General features: G+C 46.6%; 1 protein-coding gene and 1 long non-coding RNA gene across 4 annotated transcripts in view; one reads left to right on the forward strand and one right to left on the reverse strand.

Annotated features, from left to right (window-relative positions):
• The window catches only part of LOC115465333, an 85,724-nt gene extending 72,653 nt beyond the window's left edge, over positions 1–13,071 (reverse strand). Inside the window, exon 1 of the long non-coding RNA XR_003941396.1 lies at positions 13,001–13,071. This is a non-coding gene — a long non-coding RNA (uncharacterized LOC115465333). The remainder of the gene's footprint in view (positions 1–13,000) is intronic.
• Positions 1–21,675, forward strand: part of SLC29A1 (solute carrier family 29 member 1 (Augustine blood group)) — a 309,536-nt gene that overhangs the window by 177,375 nt on the left and 110,486 nt on the right. For all 3 annotated transcript variants that reach the window (XM_030195748.1, XM_030195747.1, XM_030195749.1), the window contains 2 exons: positions 13,003–13,069; positions 21,067–21,148. In XM_030195748.1, coding sequence (XP_030051608.1) covers positions 13,044–13,069; positions 21,067–21,148 — 108 coding nt within the window. In that variant the 5' untranslated portion in view covers positions 13,003–13,043. The remainder of the gene's footprint in view (positions 1–13,002; positions 13,070–21,066; positions 21,149–21,675) is intronic.

Raw genomic sequence — 21,675 nt, forward strand, 5'->3', positions numbered from 1 at the left:
CACCTTCAAATCCTCAGATACTATCACCCCAAGATCCCTCTCTCCGCCCGTACCTATCAGACTCTCTCCGCCTAACACATACGTCTCCCGTGGATTTCTATTCCCTAAGTGCATCACTTTGCATTTCTTCGCATTGAATTTTAATTGCCAAACCTTAGACCATTCTTCTAGCTTCCTCAGATCTTTTTTCATGTTTTCCACTCCCTCCGTGGTGTCCACTCTGTTACAGATCTTAGTATCATCCGCAAATAGGCAAACTTTACCTTCTAACCCTTCGGCAATGTCACTCACAATGCTGCTCCCTCCTTCCTCAAACCCCACCCACATGTCCAACGCTGCTTCCTCTCTTCTCAACCCCCTCCCCACGTCCAACACTGATCCTTCTCCTTTCCTCACCTCCCCCCCCCCACATGCAACACTGATCCCTCACCCCTCACATCCAATGATGATCCTTCTCCTTCCCTCAATCCCCTACCCATATCCAACGTTGATCCTTCTCCTTCCCTCAACCCCCCCCCCCACAAGTCCAACACTGATCCTTCTCCTTCGCTCAACCTGCCCCCCACTGCACACAAGTCCAGCACATCTCCCTCTCCTCCCCTCCCCTTCCAATCCAACATTGCTTTCTCTTTTCCCTCCTCCATCCCCTCCTCACTGTGTCAAACCTCCATTGTCTGCTGGCCCCTGAAGCATTAATAGACTGCCTGGGCCGACACCAGATCCTTCCCTCTGCCACGTCCTGGCCCTGTGACCCAACTTCCTATGTACACAGGTGTGGGACCTGACAGAGAGAAGGACCCAGCGCTGGCCCAGGCAGCCGGTTAACATTGCAGGGGCCGGCATGCACACACGTTTGAAGGACTGAGGAGGGGAGGGAAAAGAGAAAACAGTGTTGAACTTTGGGGGTGAGGGAAGGAGACAGAGAGAGCAGTGCTAGTTTTTGCAGGGGGAGAGGGGAGAAAGAGACATGCTGCATGTTCTTTTTTACAAAACACTGGTCTAAGATGAGAGTGAGGCTGGCTACACTTCCACGGGAACCCCACAGGAACTGCTTCCATTCCTGCGGGAGTCCCACGGCCCCAGAGGAGATTCCCACAGGATTCTTGCAAACCCTATTCCCGTGCAGGTCTCTACTCACCCTGCAGAGAAGCATCATCTCAATGTCTCCCCCTCTCCACACCCTGAAAACCTGCAGCTCCTTGCTGCCTCACCCTCTCAGCACCCTGGAGACTAAAACTCCTCACTGCCTCCCCTCAGTTCAATTTAGAGATGTGCCGCTTCCTGTCTTCCCCTCTCAGCATCCTTGAGAACTGCAGCCTCTCACCCTCTCTGCATCTTGGTGAGCTCCAGCCTCTCATTCTCTCCTCTCTTAGCACCATAGAAAACTGAAGCCCTTCACTGTTTTCTCCCTCTGAGCACCTTGAAGAGCAGCAGCATCTCACTGTCTTCCCCGTGGTGATGAAGAGCTCCAACTCCTCAGTTTCTCCTCCTTCCCCCCCCCCCCCCAGGCTCCATGGAGAGAAGCAGCGTCTTAATGCCTCCCCCTTTCCACACCCTGGAGACATGCAGCCCCTTGCTTTCTCACTCTTTCGACATCCTGGAGACTGTAGTTCCTCACTGCCTTCCCTCCTCAATTCCCTTTAGTCCTGCACCCCTTCCTGTCGCCCCCTGTCAGCACCCTGGAGAACTGCAGCCTCTCTCTCTCTCAGCTTCTCATTCTCTCCCCCTCTCAGCAGCCTAGAGAGCTGCAGCCCCTCACCTCCACTCTCAGGACCCTGGAAAGCTCAAGTTCTCCTCTCAGTATTCTAGAGAAATGCAGCCCCTCACTGTTTCCCCCTTTCAGCATCCTGGTGAGCTCCAGCCTCTCATTCTCTCCTCTCTTAGCACCATGGAAAACTGAAGCCCTTCACTGTATCCCCTTTGAGCACCCTGAACAGCAGCAGCATCTCACAGTCTTTTCCTGTCAACACCCTAGAGAGCTTCATCCCTTTCTCTCCACCCCCCCCCCCCCCCCCCCCCCCCCCACCAGGATTGTGGAGAGCCAGCAGCACCTCAATGCCTCCTCTCCACACCCTTGAAATCAGCACATCCTTGCTATTTCACCCTCCAGACCCTGGAGAGCAACAGCCCCTCACTGTCTCTCCCTCTCAACACCATGGAGAGCTCCAACCCTTCAATCTCTCCCCCTCTCAGTGGCTCCTCACTGTCTTTCCTCTCAGCACATTGGAGACCTTAAGCTCTTCACTGTTTCCCCCTTTCAGCACCCCGAAGAGCAGCAGCATCTCACTGCCTTTTCCTGTCAACACCCTAGAGAGCTCCATCCCTTTCTCTCCCCTGCCCCCCAAGATTCTGCAGAGCCAGCAGCACCTCAATGCCTCCTCTCCACACCCTTGAAATCAGCACATCTTTGCTATTTCATCCTCCAGACCCTGGAGAGCAACAGCCCCTCACTGTCTCTCCCTCTCAACACCATGGAGAGCTCCAACCCTTCAATCTCTCCCCCTCTCAGTGGCTCCTCACTGTCTTTCCTCTCAGCACATTGGAGACCTTAAGCTCTTCACTGTTTCCCCCTTTCAGCACCCCGAAGAGCAGCAGCATCTTACTGCCTTTTCCTGTCAACACCCTAGAGAGCTCCATCCCTTTCTCTCCCCTGGCCCCCCAAGATTCTGCAGAGCCAGCAGCACCTCAATGCCTCCTCTCCACACTCTTGAAATCAGCACATCCTTGCTATTTCACCCTCCAGACCCTGGAGAGCAACAGCCCCTCACTGTCTCTCCCTCTCAACATCATGGAGAGCTCCAACCCTTCAATCTCTCCCCCTCTCAGTGGCTCCTCACTGTCTTTCCTCTCAGCACCTTGGAGACCTTAAGCTCTTCACTGTTTCCCCCTTTCAGCACCCCGAAGAGCAGCAGCATCTCACTGTCTTTTCCTGTCAACACCCTAGAGAGCTCCATCCCTTTCTCTCCCCTGCCCCCCAGGATTCTGCAGAGCCAGCAGCACCTCAATGCCTCCTCTCCACACCCTTGAAATCAGCACATCTTTGCTATTTCATCCTCCAGACCCTGGAGAGCAACAGCCCCTGTCACCCCCTCTCAGTGGCTCCTCACGGTCTTTCCTCTCAGCACCCTGGAGAGCTTAAGTTCTTCACTGTTTCCCCCTTTCAGCACTCTGGAGAACTGCAGCCTCTCTCTCAGCTTCTCATTCTCTCCCCCTCTCAGCAGCCTAGAGAGCTGCAGCCCCTCACTTCTCCACTCTCAGGACCCTGGAAAGCTCAAGTTCTCCTCTCAGTATTCTAGAGAAATGCAGCCCCTCACTGTTTCCCCCTTTCAGCATCCTGGTGAGCTCCAGCCTCTCATTGTCTCCTCTCTTAGCACCATGGACAACTGAAGCCCTTCACTGTATCCCCCTTTCAGCACCCTGAAGAGCAGCAGCATCTCACTGCCTTTTCCTGTCAACACCCTAGAGAGCTCCATCCCTTTCTCTCCCCTGCCCCCCAAGATTCTGCAGAGCCAGCAGCACCTCAATGCCTCCTCTCCACACCCTTGAAATCAGCACATCTTTGCTATTTCATCCTCCAGACCCTGGAGAGCAACAGCCCCTCACTGTCTCTCCCTCTCAACACCATGGAGAGCTCCAACCCTTCAATCTCTCCCCCCTCAGGGCTCCTCACTGTCTTTCCTCTCAGCACATTGGAGACCTTAAGCTCTTCACTGTTTCCCCCTTTCAGCACCCCGAAGAGCAGCAGCATCTCACTGCCTTTTCCTGTCAACACCCTAGAGAGCTCCATCCCTTTCTCTCCCCTGCCCCCCAAGATTCTGCAGAGCCAGCAGCACCTCAATGCCTCCTCTCCACACCCTTGAAATCAGCACATCTTTGCTATTTCATCCTCCAGACCCTGGAGAGCAACAGCCCCTCACTGTCTCTCCCTCTCAACACCATGGAGAGCTCCAACCCTTCAATCTCTCCCCCTCTCAGTGGCTCCTCACTGTCTTTCCTCTCAGCACATTGGAGACCTTAAGCTCTTCACTGTTTCCCCCTTTCAGCACCCCGAAGAGCAGCAGCATCTCACTGCCTTTTCCTGTCAACACCCTAGAGAGCTCCATCCCTTTCTCTCCCCTGCCCCCCAAGATTCTGCAGAGCCAGCAGCACCTCAATGCCTCCTCTCCACACTCTTGAAATCAGCACATCCTTGCTATTTCACTCTCCAGACCCTGGAGAGCAACAGCCCCTCACTGTCTCTCCCTCTCAACATCATGGAGAGCTCCAACCCTTCAATCTCTCCCCCTCTCAGTGGCTCCTCACTGTCTTTCCTCTCAGCACCTTGGAGACCTTAAGCTCTTCACTGTTTCCCCCCTTTCAGCACCCCGAAGAGCAGCAGCATCTCACTGTCTTTTCCTGTCAACACCCTAGAGAGCTCCATCCCTTTCTCTCCCCTGCCCCCCAGGATTCTGCAGAGCCAGCAGCACCTCAATGCCTCCTCTCCACACCCTTGAAATCAGCACATCTTTGCTATTTCATCCTCCAGACCCTGGAGAGCAACAGCCCCTGTCGCCCCCTCTCAGTGGCTCCTCACGGTCTTTCCTCTCAGCACCCTGGAGAGCTTAAGTTCTTCACTGTTTCCCCCTTTCAGCACTCTGGAGAACTGCAGCCTCTCTCTCAGCTTCTCATTCTCTCCCCCTCTCAGCAGCCTAGAGAGCTGCAGCCCCTCACTTCTCCACTCTCAGGACCCTGGAAAGCTCAAGTTCTCCTCTCAGTATTCTAGAGAAATGCAGCCCCTCACTGTTTCCCCCTTTCAGCATCCTGGTGAGCTCCAGCTTCTCATTGTCTCCTCTCTTAGCACCATGGACAACTGAAGCCCTTCACTGTATCCCCCTTTCAGCACCCTGAACAGCAGCAGCATCTCACTGTCTTTTCCTGTCAACACCCTAGAGAGCTCCATCCCTTTCTCTCCACCCCCCCACCAGGATTCTGGAGAGCCAGCAGCACCTCAATGCCTCCACTCCACACCCTTGAAATCAGCACATCCTTGCTATTTCACCCTCCAGACCCTGGAGAGCAACAGCCCCTCACTGTCTCTCCCTCTCAACACCATGGAGAGCTCCAACCCTTCAATCTCTCCCCCTCTCAGTGGCTCCTCACTGTCTTTCCTCTCAGCACATTGGAGAGCTTAAGCTCTTCACTGTTTCCCCCTTTCAGCACCCCGAAGAGCAGCAGCATCTCACTGCCTTTTCCTGTCAACACCCTAGAGAGCTCCATCCCTTTCTCTCCCCTGCCCCCCAGGATTTGTGCAGAGCCAGCAGCACCTCAATGCCTCCTCTCCACACCCTTGAAATCAGCACATCCTTGCTATTTCATCCTCCAGACCCTGGAGAGCAACAGCCCCTCACTGTCTCCCCCTCTCAGTGGCTCCTCACTATCTTTCCTCTCAGCACCCTGGAGAGCTTAAGCTCTTCACTGTTTCCCCTTTCAGCACTCTGGAGAACTGCAGTACCTCACTGGCTTCTCCTGTCAGCACCTTGGAGAGCTGCAGTCTGCCCTGGTGTCCCCCTCTCAGCACCCTGTAGAGCTGCACCTCATGCTGTCTCCCCATTTCAGCACCCTGGAAAACTGCAATCTCTCGCTGTCTCCCTTTCTCAGTTCTCTGGAGAGCTGCATCCCCTCTCTTTCTCCCCTTATCCTCTCCCCTCCCAACAACCTGGAGAGCTGAAGCTGCTCTTTGCTTCCCCTTTTCAGCACCCTAGAAAGCTGCAACACAGAGCACCCTGGAGAATACAGCCTTCACTGCCTCCCCCTGCCCCACCTTTTATAATACTACTCCCTAGGCCTACCCTTCCAATCATACAGTGTGCCCCCACCCTTAAGGCTGAGCTGCCACATTACTGAAAATCCCTCAGTAGGGTGCTAGGGATCTCTACAGCAGAGTAGTTACTTACAGGTCAGTTTTAAAAGCAATATAGCTCCCCTAGTAAACGCGTAGGGGGTGTTTTGCTAAAGCTTAGCTCGAGTTACCTGCAGCAGCGCTCATTTTATTCCTATGGGCCCTGCTGCAGATAGCGCGAGCTAAGCTTTAGTAAAAGACCCCCTTAGCTGGCTATATCAAAGCCTTGAAAAATGATCATTCAATTAATTTTAGCCTGTCAAATTCTGAGTGGGCCAGGATGGAAAAAGGAAAGTTTAGTGGCTAGTACTGATTTTCTACATTAGCTAATTGGTAGGTTAACTCTACACGGTGCAAGAACGGGCCTGAATCTGGCTGGCCAGCCTCACTCCACCCCTCCTGAAAGTAGCTATAAAAAGGTGCCTGATCTAACAAAAAGTTAACCACATCCTCCCTCCCAGACTGTCCTGATAAAAAACAAAGTAATAGCTAACCCAACACCCTCCCATTCCACTCTTTCATCCCTCAAGTTCCAATGTAATTCAAGATGCCTAGAATTTGCCTTTTCTCCCTGTATCCCATGCCCCCCCCCCCCCCCCCCAAAAAAAAAATGCTGGAAATACCCTTAACTCTACTTTTCATACACTTGAAGAGTTCCCTCCAGCATATGAAAAGTTGGACTTACTGGCTAGAGTTGAGGGCACAGGGTTACTGTCTAAAGAGGAATCAGCTGAAAGTGCTCTGTTAAGGAAGACTTCCCCCCCCCCCCCCCCCCCCCCCCCATTCATTAAGGAAGCTGACATGATGTACCCAAACCCGATGTTGCTTCAGGAAAATACCAGTATGCCGATTGCAGTAACTAATTTTTGGACTGTCTTATGTGAGGATTGCACCAGATGTAAACATGCTCTCAGCCAAATAACTTGTCTGAATTAAGTATCCCAATAAACTCTTTTATTTCTGTCCTGATTGTGTGGGCTTTGTTTCAAGGATAGCCAAAGTCTAAGGTCGTTGGGCCTGGGATTTTTGATAGTCCCTGCATTTAATCAGGAGGAATGTGAACGATTACAGGAGGACCTTGCGAGACTGGGAGAATGGGCGTGCAAGTGGCAGATGAAGTTCAATGTTGACAAGTGCAAAGTGATGCATGTGGGTAAGAGGAACCCGAATTATAGCTACGTCTTGCAAGGTTCCGCGTTAGGAGTTACGGATCAAGAAAGGGATCTGGGTGTCGTCGTCGATGATACGCTGAAACCTTCTGCTCAGTGTGCTGCTGCGGCTAGGAAAGCGAATAGAATGTTGGGTGTTATTAGGAAGGGTATGGAGTCCAGGTGTGCGGATGTTATAATGCCGTTGTATCGCTCCATGGTGCGACCGCACCTGGAGTATTGTGTTCAGTACTGGTCTCCGTATCTCAAAAAAGATATAGTAGAATTGGAAAAGGTACAGCGAAGGGCGACGAAAATGATAGTGGGGATGGGACGACTTTCCTATGAAGAGAGGCTGAGAAGGCTAGGGCTTTTCAGCTTGGAGAAGAGACGGCTGAGGGGAGATAAGTACATAAGTACATAAGTAGTGCCATACTGGGAAAGACCAAAGGTCCATCTAGCCCAGCATCCTGTCACCGACAGTGGCCAATCCAGGTCAAGGGCACCTGGCACGCTCCCCAAACGTAAAAACATTCCAGACAAGTTATACCTAAAAATGAGGAATTTTTCCAGTCCATTTAATAGCGGTCTATGGACTTGTCCTTTAGGAATCTATCTAACCCCTTTTTAAACTCCGTCAAGCTAACCGCCCGTACCACGTTCTCCGGCAATGAATTCCAGAGTCTAATTACACGTTGGGTGAAGAAAAATTTTCTCCGATTCGTTTTAAATTTACCACACTGTAGCTTCAACTCATGCCCTCTAGTCCTAGTATTTTTGGATAGCGTGAACAGTCGCTTCACATCCACCCGATCCATTCCACTCATTATTTTATACACTTCTATCATATCTCCCCTCAGCCGTCTCTTCTCCAAGCTGAAAAGCCCTAGCCTTCTCAGCCTCTCTTCATAGGAAAGTCGTCCCATCCCCACTATCATTTTCGTCGCCCTTCGCTGTACCTTTTCCAATTCTACTATATCTTTTTTGAGATACGGAGACCAGTACTGAACACAATACTCCAGGTGCGGTCGCACCATGGAGCGATACAACGGCATTATAACATCCGCGCACCTGGACTCCATACCCTTCTTAATAACACCCAACATTCTATTCGCTTTCCTAGCCGCAGCAGCACACTGAGCAGAAGGTTTCAGCGTATCATCGACGACGACACCCAGATCCCTTTCTTGATCCGTAACTCCTAACGCGGAACCTTGCAAGACGTAGCTATAATTCGGGTTCCTCTTACCCACATGCATCACTTTGCACTTGTCAACATTGAACTTCATCTGCCACTTGCACGCCCATTCTCCCAGTCTCGCAAGGTCCTCCTGTAATCGTTCACATTCCTCCTGCGACTTGACGACCCTGAATAATTTTGTGTCATCGGCGAATTTAATTACCTCACTAGTTATTCCCATCTCTAGGTCATTTATAAATACATTAAAAAGCAACGGACCCAGCACAGACCCCTGCGGGACCCCACTAACTACCCTCCTCCACTGAGAATACTGGCCACGCAATCCTACTCTCTGCTTCCTATCTTTCAACCAGTTCTTAATCCATAATAATACCCTACCTCCGATTCCATGACTCTGCAATTTCTTCAGGAGTCTTTCGTGCGGCACTTTGTCAAACGCCTTCTGAAAATCCAGATATACAATATCAACCGGCTCCCCATTGTCCACATGTTTGCTTACCCCCTCAAAAAAATGCATTAGATTGGTGAGGCAAGACTTCCCTTCACTAAATCCGTGCTGACTTTGTCTCATCAGTCCATGTTTTTGTATATGCTCTGCAATTTTATTCTTAATAATAGCCTCCACCATCTTGCCCGGCACCGACGTCAGACTCACCGGTCTATAATTTCCCGGATCTCCTCTGGAACCTTTCTTAAAAATCGGAGTAACATTGGCTACCCTCCAGTCTTCCGGTATTACACTCGATTTTAGGGACAGATTGCATATTTCTAACAGTAGCTCCGCAAGTTCATTTTTTAGTTCTATTAATACTCTGGGATGAATACCATCAGGTCCCGGTGATTTACTACTCTTCAGCTTGCTGAACTGACCCATTACATCCTCCAAGGTTACAGAGAATTTGTTTAGTTTCTCCGACTCCCCCGCTTCAAATATTCTTTCCGGCACCGGTGTCCCCCCCAAATCCTCCTCGGTGAAGACCGAAGCAAAGAATTCATTTAATTTCTCCGCTACGGCTTTGTCCTCCTTGATCGCCCCTTTAACACCATTTTCGTCCAGCGGCCCAACCGACTCTTTGGCCGGTTTCCTGCTTTTAATGTATCTAAAAAAGTTTTTACTATGTATTTTTGCTTCCAACGCTAATTTCTTCTCAAAGTCCTTTTTTGCCCTCCTTATCTCCGCTTTGCATTTGGCTTGGCATTCCTTATGATCTATCCTGTTACTTTCAGTTGGTTCTCTTCTCCACTTTCTGAAGGATTGTTTTTTGGCTCTAATGATTTCCTTTATCTTACTGTTTAGCCACGCCGGCTAGATAGAAGTGTATAAAATAATGAGTGGAATGGATCGGGTGGATGTGAAGCGACTGTTCACGCTATCCAAAAATACTAGGACTAGAGGGCATGAGTTGAAGCTACAGTGTGGTAAATTTAAAACGAATCGGAGAAAATTTTTCTTCACCCAACGTGTAATTAGACTCTGGAATTCGTTGCCGGAGAACGTGGTACGGGCGGTTAGCTTGACGGAGTTTAAAAAGGGGTTAGATAGATTCCTAAAGGACAAGTCCATAGACCGCTATTAAATGGACTTGGAAAAATTCCGCATTTTTAGGTATAACTTGTCTGGAATGTTTTTACGTTTGGGGAGCGTGCCAGGTGCCCTTGACCTGGATTGGCCACTATCGGTGACAGGATGCTGGGCTAGATGGACCTTTGGTCTTTCCCAGTATGGCACTACTTATGTACTTATGTAATGAGGTGGACTGAGGGCTACACTTCTTATCTGAATTTTCTGTATTTTTGCCATTTTATTTTACTAGTATCATTATATATTATTCTGTTACAAGCAACAAAGCCCGTTTTGTGAAAAATGAAATGGGCCCTAGGAAGGCTCTCGTCTAAGCGATTTCTCCTCTAACCCCTGCCCTCTCCTCCATGTCCAGCGATTCTCCTCTGCCCTCCCCTCCGTGTCCCGCGATCCTGGCCTCCCCTCCATGTCCAGCGATTCTCCTCTGCCCTGGCCTCCCCTCCATGTCCAGCGATTCTCCTCTGCCCTGGCCTCCCCTCCATGTCCAGCGATTCTCCCCTCCCCTCTCCTCTCCTCCCATCCCATCCATGTCCAGCGATTCTTCCCTCCCCTCCATGGCCAGTGACTCTGTCCTTCCTGCCGCCCTGTCTTTAAACCATTCATCTTACCTCAGGTCGCAGCGGCAGAAGGCTGGGCTTGCATCGCCTCCAGCCTTCCTTTGCCTTCCCTCTCAGTGTCCCGCCCTCCTCTGACATCATTTTGTCTTTCCGCGAGGGCGAGAGACTGAGAGGAAAGGGAAGACTGGAGGCGAGCTGACATCAGCATGCTGTTACGAACTCAGCCAGCCATCCAGGGAAGTAGAGTTACCAATTATTATATAGATTCTTTTGTTTTATTTTAAAAATCAAACTGTTTTGTAGGGGCCTGTGAATGCCTTGTATTAACAGCCACAGGCCGGAAAGAGGATTTTCTGCTTTTGAAAGTTTGGAAGAGGGCCAGGAGCATCTCAGGCCCAGAGAGCCTTACAGCAGATACAGTATCACATCATACAGCACCCAAAAGACTTTCAAAAATTAAACCCCACACGCTACTTACCATTACCACTTTCCCCCACCCTTTCGTAGAATGGGAAATTTTATTCATAGTGGGGGAAGTGAATGTTTTGATTTGCTGACTTTACCTTACTTATCTGGATAAAATCAGTTGAAATGTGTTCCCCCCCCTCCCCCTCCTCCCCAGGCAACACATATATACAAATTGCCCTGCCAATAAATTTTCCTAATTTTGAATCTGTCAGTGTATTTGTCTGTAGGATAGGAGTGTTTGTCTGAGGTCTTTCTCAACAGAGAACCTTGCTGTCAGTGTGTCTCAGCTGAGGGTGATCCTGTCCCTCTAACTCAGGGGTGGGCAACCTGTTGACATATACAAAGAAAATGTCATTAACTAAAGTTTTGGCGATTTTAAATACTGTATTTCACAAATATATATATATATTTTTTTTTTTTTTACATTTGTACCCCGTGCTTTCCCACTCATGGCAGGCTCAATGCGGCTTACATGGGGCAATGGAGGGTTAAGTGACTTGCCCAGAGTCACAAGGAGCTGCCTGTGCTGGGAATTGAACTCAGTTCCTCAGGACCAAAGTCCACCACCCTAACCACTAGACCACTCCACTGTTGCTACTATTTGAGATTCTACATGGAATGTTGCTATTCCACTAGCAATATTCCATGTAGAAGTCGGCCCTTGCAGATCACCAATGTGGCCGCGCAGGCTTCTACATGGAATGTTGCTAGTGGAATAGCAACATTCCATGTAGAACCTCCAATAGTAGCAACATTCCATGTAGAATCTCCAATAGTATCTATTTTATTTTTGTTACATTTGTACCCTGCGCTTTCCCACTCATAGCAGGCTCAATGCGGCTTACATAGGGCAATGGAGGGTTAAGTGACTTGCCCAGAATCACAAGGAGCTGCCTGTGCCTGAAGTGGGAATCGAACTCAGTTCCTCAGGACCAAAGTCCACCAACCTAGCCACTAGGCCACTCCTCCACTGTTGCTACTATTTGAGATTCTACATGGAATGTTTCTATTCCACTAGCAACATTCCATGTAGAAGTCGGCCCTTGCAGATCACCAATGTGGCTGCGCAGGCTTCTGCTTCTGTGAGTCTGACGTCCTGCACGTACGTGCAGGACGTCAGACTCACAGAAACAGAAGCCTGCGCAGCCTTCTACATGGAATGTTGCTAGTGGAATAGCAACATTCCATGTAGAATCTCCAATAGTATCTATTTTATTTTTGTTACATTTGTACCCTGCACTTTCCCACTCATGGCAGGCTCAATGCGGCTTACATGGGGCAATGGGAGGGTTAAGTGACTTGCCCAGAGTCACAAGGCGCTGCCTGTGCTGGGAATCGAACTCAGTTCCTCAGTTCCCCAGGACCAAAGTCCACCACCCTAACCACTAGGCCACTCCTCCTTTTCCATCTCAAGTAGAGAGGTGTGGTAGCCGTGTTAGTCCACTTTTAAAGGTAATCAATAGAAATAAAATAAAACACAGAAAAGAAAATAAGATGATACCTTTTTTATCGGACTAACTTAATACATTTTTTGATTAGCTTTCGAAGGTTGCCCTTCTTCGTCAGATCAGAAATAAGCACATGTTGGAAAATAAGGGCTACCTTCGAAAGCTAATCAAAAAATGTATTAAGTTAGTCCAGTAAAAAAGGTATCATCTTATTTTCTTTTCTGTGTTTTATTTTATTTCTGTTGATTACAAAATACTTTCAGAATAGCCACTCGAGCGGTTTTTTTCTATCATTTTTAGTTCAAAAGTTTTTTTTTTTTTAATTTATTTATCACCGTAGTTCTATGGCGCTTTATTTTTCCTGTTTTCAGCAAAATCCATGGACCTTATTACCTTGTATTACCCTGTAAGATCTGTTGTTATCTCTGTTGTTTTATATGATACCAAAACGCTTAATAACCTACTATTACATTGTTCATTTGTACTTTCTGAACTGTAGCCTACCCTACGGTTATGTGTAAGCCACATTGAGCCTACAACTAGTGGGAAAATGTGGGGTATAGATGGATTAAATAAATACATTTCTGGTTCCAATATTACATAATGCCGTGGCCCGCTGGGGTGGTACCGACATGGCCCTAACTCTTGCTGGGATCGTTATTGGTATATTGCACTGATCCATCTGAAGTTCCTGACACCTTCTTCTTTGCGTTTCTACAGGAACTGGGTGGGATCTGAAGACCTAAGTCCAGTTGCTAACCATGACCAGTAATCCTCCTCCCGACAGGTGAGTCTGAGAGAGCTTCGGGCTCTGTTTGGGAAGGATAAGCCAGTTAGATGAGCTGGATGCGATTACAGCAGTGAGCATGTGATGAGCTTCCAGGGCTCTGCTCTCCGGGTACATGGGTGTAGAGAGAGAATCCGTAACAGCTGAATTGAGATGAACAGTGTGACAAGGTAGTGACCAGAGCTAGAAGGAGGGATGTAACCAGCAGAATAAAAAGCAGGTTGTGGGTGAAGCCTCAAACTAGAATATTTCGTTCAGGTGTTGGGGGGGGGAAGGATCTGGAAAGAGAGAAGCTAGAGGCAGCCAAAATGATGGGAGGTATTTGTCAAGACTCTTGAGGCTTGATAACGTGAGGCCCCAATATCTTGGAGTATAACCTTGGCACCCCAATCATCCGAAGTCTCTCTTATTTTATGAAGTCTCTTTTATTAAATAAATCACAGATAATTTACTCACAGATAGATGTTCAGAGGTGCTGCTCCAGGACACAGAGACTCCTTAATCTGAGAGCTGTTGGGGGTGAAGATCTGAAGAGACGTAGATATATTGCAGGGGGGAAAGGATAGTTGAACAGGTAGAAATGGTTCAAAGCTGGGTGACTGGAATGTGCGATATCTCATTAGGGAGGGGATATTTTCAAGGTAAAAAAAAAAACCAGGTTCGTTACAGGGAGTTTCAGCAGGACAGAGCTGTCTGGAATGAGATGGTACGTGCTCCATGTCTCTGGCTAGGTGGTGGGAATGCCTCATGGCTGAAGGGACAAAGAGGTGTTGAGGCTTCACGTGGGTTCAGGGAGGAGCAGATAGAGACCAATGGGGACAGAGCCTGCCATCGGGTAGCAAGGGGTGGTCCTAGAGGATGGCTCTCGATTGGAGGGAAAGGTCATACCTGGCTGACCTCCCAGGACAGAGATAGTGAGAATGACCAGGAAATGATAGCAGGAAGACGAAAGAGCCAAGCTTGGCAGAGAGAGAGGAGGTCTGGGCAGCCTCACAACCAGTGGTAACAGTTCTTACACAGCCAAGCAAGTGTGGTTGCACTGCCTGTGAACTACATTACCTATAGTGCATTGCTCATGTATCTTTGCAGTGAGAAACTGCAGCAACGATAGTCCTTAGAACTGAGAATAACAGTAAAAGCATTACACACATTTTAGGATCACGTTATAAACTAGTGCGAGCTTGTCAGAGGACAGAACAGTATGCATCAGAAGCCTTATGAGATACGACTCAGGGATCTCAGGGAAGAGAGAGGGGTATCTGAAAAGTATCAACTGTGCACAAAATACAAACCTCTTTTAGTGGAACAGAAGTTGCAGAACCAGGGGTTATGATACGAAGCTCCGAGGATTGGGGGAGGGGCACTCAGGAATGATATCTGGACATATTTTCTATTGAAAACAGTGGCATAATAAACAATGAAATAAACACCATGTACTGCGAGGTTGAAGCAGCCATTATGATGAGGCAGCTGCTAGGGGTAGGAGTGAGTGGGGTTCACTACTGCCCCCAACACCTCCACTGGACCACCATGGATCTTAGGACAGACGTGTGAGGAGAAACAGAAGCCGCTCCTCTGCCCAGAATAAGAGACTATTGTGCTATTTTGAAGATTTCTCTTCATCATTTTTCAGAAACATTCTGCGAAAGAGACTCCTGATGCAGGCCTAACGGCCGAAACACAACGTTGTGTCAAGTCTTCATATTTCAAATAAACTTTCTCATTTAATGTACATCTTCCTGTCTTTGGTATCCTTGGTCGCTTTCCCACTTTTTTTGTTGTACTGTTGTGTCTACCGTGGGGCAGTTTGAGTTCTCCGTCTTCTGTCGGATTTCTTCTTGCCATTTTCAGACCATAGACCGTACAGGTCTGCCCGGCACTGTCCTAAAACTTCTGAAGTTGTCATCGAAGCCCCTGAAAAGCTCCACTCCAGCACATTCAAATCTATTCAGCCTCAATCAGGGCATAGACCGTAGATGTCTGCTCAGCACTGGCCTTGTTCTCCAACTTCTGAAGCTGAATCCTTCTAGCCACGATCAGGGCACAGACCATAGAAGTCTGCCCAGTACTGGCTTCACTTCCCAATTACCGGTGTTGCTACCTAATCTCTGCTAAGCTTCTTTGGATCCATAGAAACATGATGTCAAATGGCCCATCCAGTCTGCCCAAACTCCGTAACCACTAACTCTTCCTTTTCCTAAGCGATCCCACGTGCTTATCCCACACTTTCTTAAATTCCAACACAGTCCTCGTCTCCACGACCACTACTGAGAAGCCATTCCACACTTCCACCACCCTCTCCGTGAACGAATACTTTCTTAGATTCCTCCTGCCTAGTTCCTCTTAACTTCATCATATGCCCCCTCATTCCAGAGTTTTCCTTCATTTGAAAAAGGCTCACTTCCTGTACTCCAGGAGCTTCGCAATCCATGGAATCCCTGCCACCGGTCTATAGTTATCTACCAAGGATAGATCAGGAATTGGAGTAAGCACTATATTTGAAACAGAATCAGGATAAACCCCTTCCGGCAAGAATGATTTCATTAACCGAATCACCAGATTCTGAGGGATAGTTCTTAACAAATAGGCAAGACAGTTGTCTAAGTGGCAAGATTTTCTTGATAAATTATTCAAACGTTTAGCAGTAGTGTCCATGCTTAACATCTGAATATGAATCCCGAGACCTATCTGCAGGGACCTCGACTATACCAAAAACAGCTGGACTAAAATGTAAATATGCATCAGACCTATAAAAGTTCGGTCTTACGTTTTTAACTTTAGACTGAAAAAAACGTAGTTAAGCAATCCGCAGAAGGTGTAATATTTGAGAAGAATGACAGACAACATTTATTTCAGTTATTTTCTCAAAAATTGAAAATAATTCCTTTGAAGAATTACCAGCCCACAATATTAGTGAGTCATAGTAGGTAACTTTAGTTAAGGTAACCACTGCCTTATACTTTCTAATTAGTTGATACGCCAAAGATTATAATATTGCTAATCCCTGTTCTTTCTCCACTTCCTTTCAAACTTTCTTCATGTCATAGTAACATAGTAGATGACGGCAGAAAAAGACCAGCACGGTCCATCCAGTCTGCCCAACAAGATAAACTCATATGTGCTACTTTTTGTGTATACCCTACCTTGATTTGTACCTGTCCTCTTCAGGGCACAGACCGTATAAGTCTGCCCAGCACTATCCCCGCCTCCCAATCAACAGCATGTAGAAACTCTGAGAACTTGTTTTAAACTCCTCCCGAGGAGCTACAATATCTGCATGAAAGATCTGAACAAAAAACAAAGTCAGACAGGGAGGGATCATGGATTCATCTGCTGTGACTAAAGGAAAGAAAATTACCAAGGTAAGAACCTAATTTTCCCTTCCTTGTCATCAACAGCAATGTCCTTTTCTGAAGAGCCAAGGCTTCTGTATACCAAGGATTATGTCTACTCTGAACCTTGACAGATTTTAGCTTAGATATCTTAGATAATGTTTCATTGACCCCTACATTCCATAAATCAATAGTAATTTTGGCAGAGCCACGGTTAGACAGATTTAATTCTCATATGAGAGTCCTTCCAGCTCATTAATCATTGTGGCCACCCTTACTTGTACCTTTTCCAGTTCCACTACATCTTTTTTGAGAAGCGGTGACCAGAATTACACACAGTATTCAAGATGAAGTCTCACCGTGGAGTGATATAGAAGCATTACGATAGTCTCTGTTTGTTTGTTTTATTTATTTATTAGGATTTATTTACCGCCCTTTTGAAGGAATTCACTCAAGGCGATGTACAGTAGGAATAGATCAAACATGAACAATAGGCAATTACAACAGTAAAAATATTCAAATAATAATACAAAGTATGGCATAGTATACTACATACAATGTCAACACAATACGTAATAGAACATTTTAATTGATAGTGAAGGGTAAAGCAAAGATGGAACATATAGATAGGTCAGAGAGTAAGAGGAGTTAGAAAATAAGGTGACTAATTTAAAGAAAGTTGCACACGAGGTCAGAGAGATGGTTAAATATCATCTCAGCTAGGGTAGGAGTGGATAAACATGTCCTTCTGCAGTATGTGCAGCCCGTGTCACTCCTTGTGTGTGTGAGTGAGACTAACAAGTTAGTTACTTCTTCCGTTAAAGGCCTGGTTGAGGAGCCAAGCTTTCACCTGCTTCCTGAAGTAGAGATAGTCTTGTGTTAAGCGGAGCCTTTCAGGCAGTGCTTTCCAGAGCGTGGGGGCTACTCCGGAGAAGACTCACTTGCGGGTATCACATCGTGTAATGTCTTTTGGAGAGGGAGTGGTTAGTGATAGTCATTGAGAGGACCTTAGAGGATCCATTCCTTCTAAACAGGATTCCTTTGTGTTTATCCCATGCATGTTTGAATTCCATTACCATTTTATTCTCCATTCCTTTCCTAATAAATTCCTAACATTCTCTTTGCTTTTTTGGCCACTGCCGCACACTGAGCAGATGATTTTCATGTATAGTCCTCGATGACACCTAAATCCTAATACTAATAGACAAGTTACAATAGTTTACAGCTATCTGGGAACTTTGAGAAATGATAAGAGGATAAATTATTTATTTATTTGAGACATTTTTTACCCCACATTTTCCCGTACAATTTTGCGTTCAATGTGTCTAAAAAGAAGTCATTACAAAATATGAAACAAAATACATTAACTCCGTATGTATCAATAAGGAAAGAATCGTAAATATATAAAGAATTCAATAACAAAGCATAATGGGGAGAATGGAAGCGGGGAGATTAGACATCAGGATCAATTGACAGAAAGTTTTTGAAAAGGAAAGATTTCAAAAGCTTACAAAAAAAACAAATAATCATGTTGGAATCTTATATTTTTGGGCAAGGAATTCCACGATTTAGTGCCTTGGTATGAAAAAATAGCTGAATATATCGATTTATAAGCTACTTTCTTACAGGTAGGAAAATGAAGATGCAGGTTAGCCTCTTGCACCAATTATAATTATACGCACTAGCATTTACCCTAAAATTCTATAAATAGTGCTTAAAATTGCATGCACAAATTTGGGAATGGCTCCTGGCTGGTTCAATAGTCTTTTATTTTTGTTACATTTGTACCCTGCACTTTCCCACTTGTGGCAGGCTCAATGCGGCTTACATGGGGCAATGGAGGGTTAAGTGACTTGCCCAGAGTCACAAGGAGCTGCCTGTGCCTGAAGTGGGAATCGAACTCAGTTCCTCAGTTCCCCAGGACCAAAGTCCACCACCCTAACCACTAGACCCATGGAGGAGTGCCTAACTGTAGATATTCAGTGGCAGATAACCAGTTATCTCCCGCTCAACATCCGCAGTTAGCAGCTAGCCGCTAACTGGCTATATTGTGCAACATAGCCAGTGAGACGCGGATATTCCGTGCCAAACCGGCCATGTTTAGCGGTTAAAATAGACCGCATAAATAGCAGTCAGAAAAAACCAAGGCAAGCGATCTGCCAAATGCAATGTGGAAGACAAAACCAAAAGGCAGACCTTGTGTTGAACCCCTGGGAGCTTTTCGTTCACCAGTAAAGACTGTGTTCTTCACAAGGTGGAGAAACAAGGTCTGCTACAAAGAGAACAGTATAGGAGCGAGGGAGCAGCAAGACCATTAGGACTCTTCCAAGAACCAAGGGAGACAGGAAAATGATGTGAAAGAAGGGTCCTTTATTGAAGTAGACTTGACACGGCACCGTGTTTCGGCAATCGTGCTTGCTTCTGGAATCTAAAAAATGTAATCACAGCAAATAAATATATACACATAAAAAGTATATACACATCGGAACAACTTCAAACCTGTCTTTTAAGAACTTATAAGATGACAGAGAGTGTGGGCTGGTGGGAAATACAGTACAAGTTTATTTTTCGCCTTCACATTTCACCGAAGAGAGCCCACTGGGCCACCTCGCGAAATACAGACAATTGCCCTAAGTGTGGGAAAGGGAGTGCACATGTTTTGGTCATGCCCTGGAATACAAAAGTTTTGAAGGGACATAGCGACACACGTATCCGATATGTGGGGAACTTAGTGGCTACTTTTCCCCAAACAGCTATTTGGTGGGTTCACCATACAAGGGCGAACAAGGACAGGCCTAAAAGCCTTTCTTCAACGTGCAACTTTGATGGGGAAAAAGGTGATTTTACAACATTGGGTTGGACCAGAGAGCCCTACGAAGGCCCATTGGCGCTTGACAATGATTTATATGTGTTCCGTGGAGCGAAGAGACATATTTGATTTAGCTGCCAAAAAAGGAGATATATTTTGTAGAACCTGGGCAGCTTTTTTGGGACACGTTAACTCCAGTGGCTCGGAGCAGAGTTATAAATTCCTGACGAGGGGAGGGGAGCGGGAGGGACAGGTAAGAGGGAGGTGGGGGTATGGGAGGGAGAAAATGAACAGAAAGTTATAATATCAAAACTGAATTATGAACTACCTTTACTGTACACTGGAAGAATAATTGTTTTGTACATGTTCTGAAGCTATTAATCTTTATTAATAAATAAGAATTAAAAAAAAAAAAAAGTATATACACATAGAAATTCTCTGAAGTTACAACCAAATCAAAAAAATATGACCAAAAGATATACATAATAAAATGTGTACACATAAAAAAAATGCATATAAAAGATGAAAATTAATGAAGGGGGAGGGAGACTGGGAGACTGGGCGGCTAAATGGCAGATGATGTTTAATGTGAGCAAGTGCAAGGTGATGCATGTGGGAAAGAGGAACCCGAATTATAGCTACGTCATGCAAGGTTCCAGGTTAGGAGTTACGGACCAAGAAAGGGATCTGGGTGTCGTCGTCGATAACACACTGAAACCTTCTGCTCAGTGTGCTGCTGCGGCTAAGAAAGCGAATAGAATGTTGGGTATTATCAGGAACGGTATGGAAAACAGGTGTGAGGATGTTATAATGCCGTTGTATCGCTCCATGGTGCGACCGCAGCTTGAGTATTGTGTTCAATTCTGGTCGCCGCATCTCAAAAAAGATATAGTAGAATTGGAAAAGGTGCAGCGAAGGGCGACTAAAATGATAGCGGGGATGGGACGACTTCCCTATGAAGAAAGACTAAGGAGGCTAGGGCTATACAGCTTGGAGAAAAGACGGCTGAGGGGAGACATGATAGAGGTATATAAAATAATGAGTGGAATGGAACAGGTGGATGTGAAGCGTCTGTTCACGCTTTCCAAAAATACTAGGACTAGGGGGCATGCGATGAAACTACAGTGTAGTAAATTTAAACAAATCGGAGAAAAATTTTCTTCACCCAACGTGTAATTAAACTTTGGAATTCGTTGCCAGAGAAAGTGGTGAAGGCGGTTAGCTTAGCAGAGTTTAAAAAGGGGTTGGACGGTTTCCTAAAGGACAAGTCCATAAACCGCTACTAAACGGACTTGGAAAACTCCAAAATTCCAGGAATAACATGTATAGAATGTTTGTACGTTTGGGAAGCTTGCCAGGTGCCCTTGGCCTGGATTGGCCGCTGTCGTGGACAGGATGCTGGGCTCGATGGACCCTTGGTCTTTTCCCAGTATGGCATTACTTACAGTATGTACTTATGTAAGAGATTTGCATTCAAAAAAATACAAAAACCACTGGCTGAAGATGGCAGGTAAAACTATCAGAAAAAGCAGGAGGAGGCCGTGTGAACAATTAGATGAGCAAACTGGAAAAATCTGCACAGTCAAAAGGAGAAGATACAATCTTCTTTAGGCATTTATCAATGGCTGATCTATTTATTATTCCCTATACTCTCCTGTTCTATTAGTGAATTTTACAGGCTACGACATTCTTCCGGCAGTAGTCAGCAGTATGTAAAGTTGGAAACAGACAACAGACAGTCTGACCCTTGTTACTCCGCAGAGAGAAACCTGTACAGTGGGTGAAGCCAGGATTGGTTAGGGTGTCTTGAATTGCTCAGTCTCTTCTGTGGTGTAACAGTGGGATTCTCCCTGCAGGTACAAAGCTGTCTGGCTCATTTTCTTCACCCTGGGCCTAGGGACTTTGCTGCCATGGAACTTCTTCATGACTGCCACCAGGGTAAGATCTCTTTTACAGTCACCTGGGATTTACATATGCCACGTGACAAGATTACCTATATATTGTCAGGACAGAAATCTGATATATATCACATTACTAAAAACATGTAAAAGCAATTTTTCATGTATTGAATGCCATTCAACTACAAATATTATATGACTGCGTATATGTGTGAGTGACTGTTTTCTGAACGTAGGCTCCTCCCCTCTCCTGGGTGAGTGGCTCCTTTCTCAGGCCTGAACATAGGCTCCTCCCCTCCCTTGGGTGAGTGGCTCCTTTCTCAGACCTGGGCACAGGCTTCTCCTCTCCCAACGGCGGGTGGCTCCCTTCCCTCTCTTGGTTGGGGCTCCTTTCTCAATTCTCATGCCTGGGTGCAGGTAGCTGTCTATTTCTGTGTGGATGGTTCTTTTCCTATGTATGCCCACAGGGCATCTCTGTCAAGGTTGGGCATGGGTTACATCTTCCTACTGGGTGGGGGTGCAAGCAGTCCTCTTCACCTAGTGAATAGCTTGTCTCTTAGGGTTGAG

This window comes from Microcaecilia unicolor, chromosome 3 (assembly GCF_901765095.1).
Source record: "Microcaecilia unicolor chromosome 3, aMicUni1.1, whole genome shotgun sequence".
Lineage (NCBI taxonomy): Eukaryota > Metazoa > Chordata > Amphibia > Gymnophiona > Siphonopidae > Microcaecilia > Microcaecilia unicolor.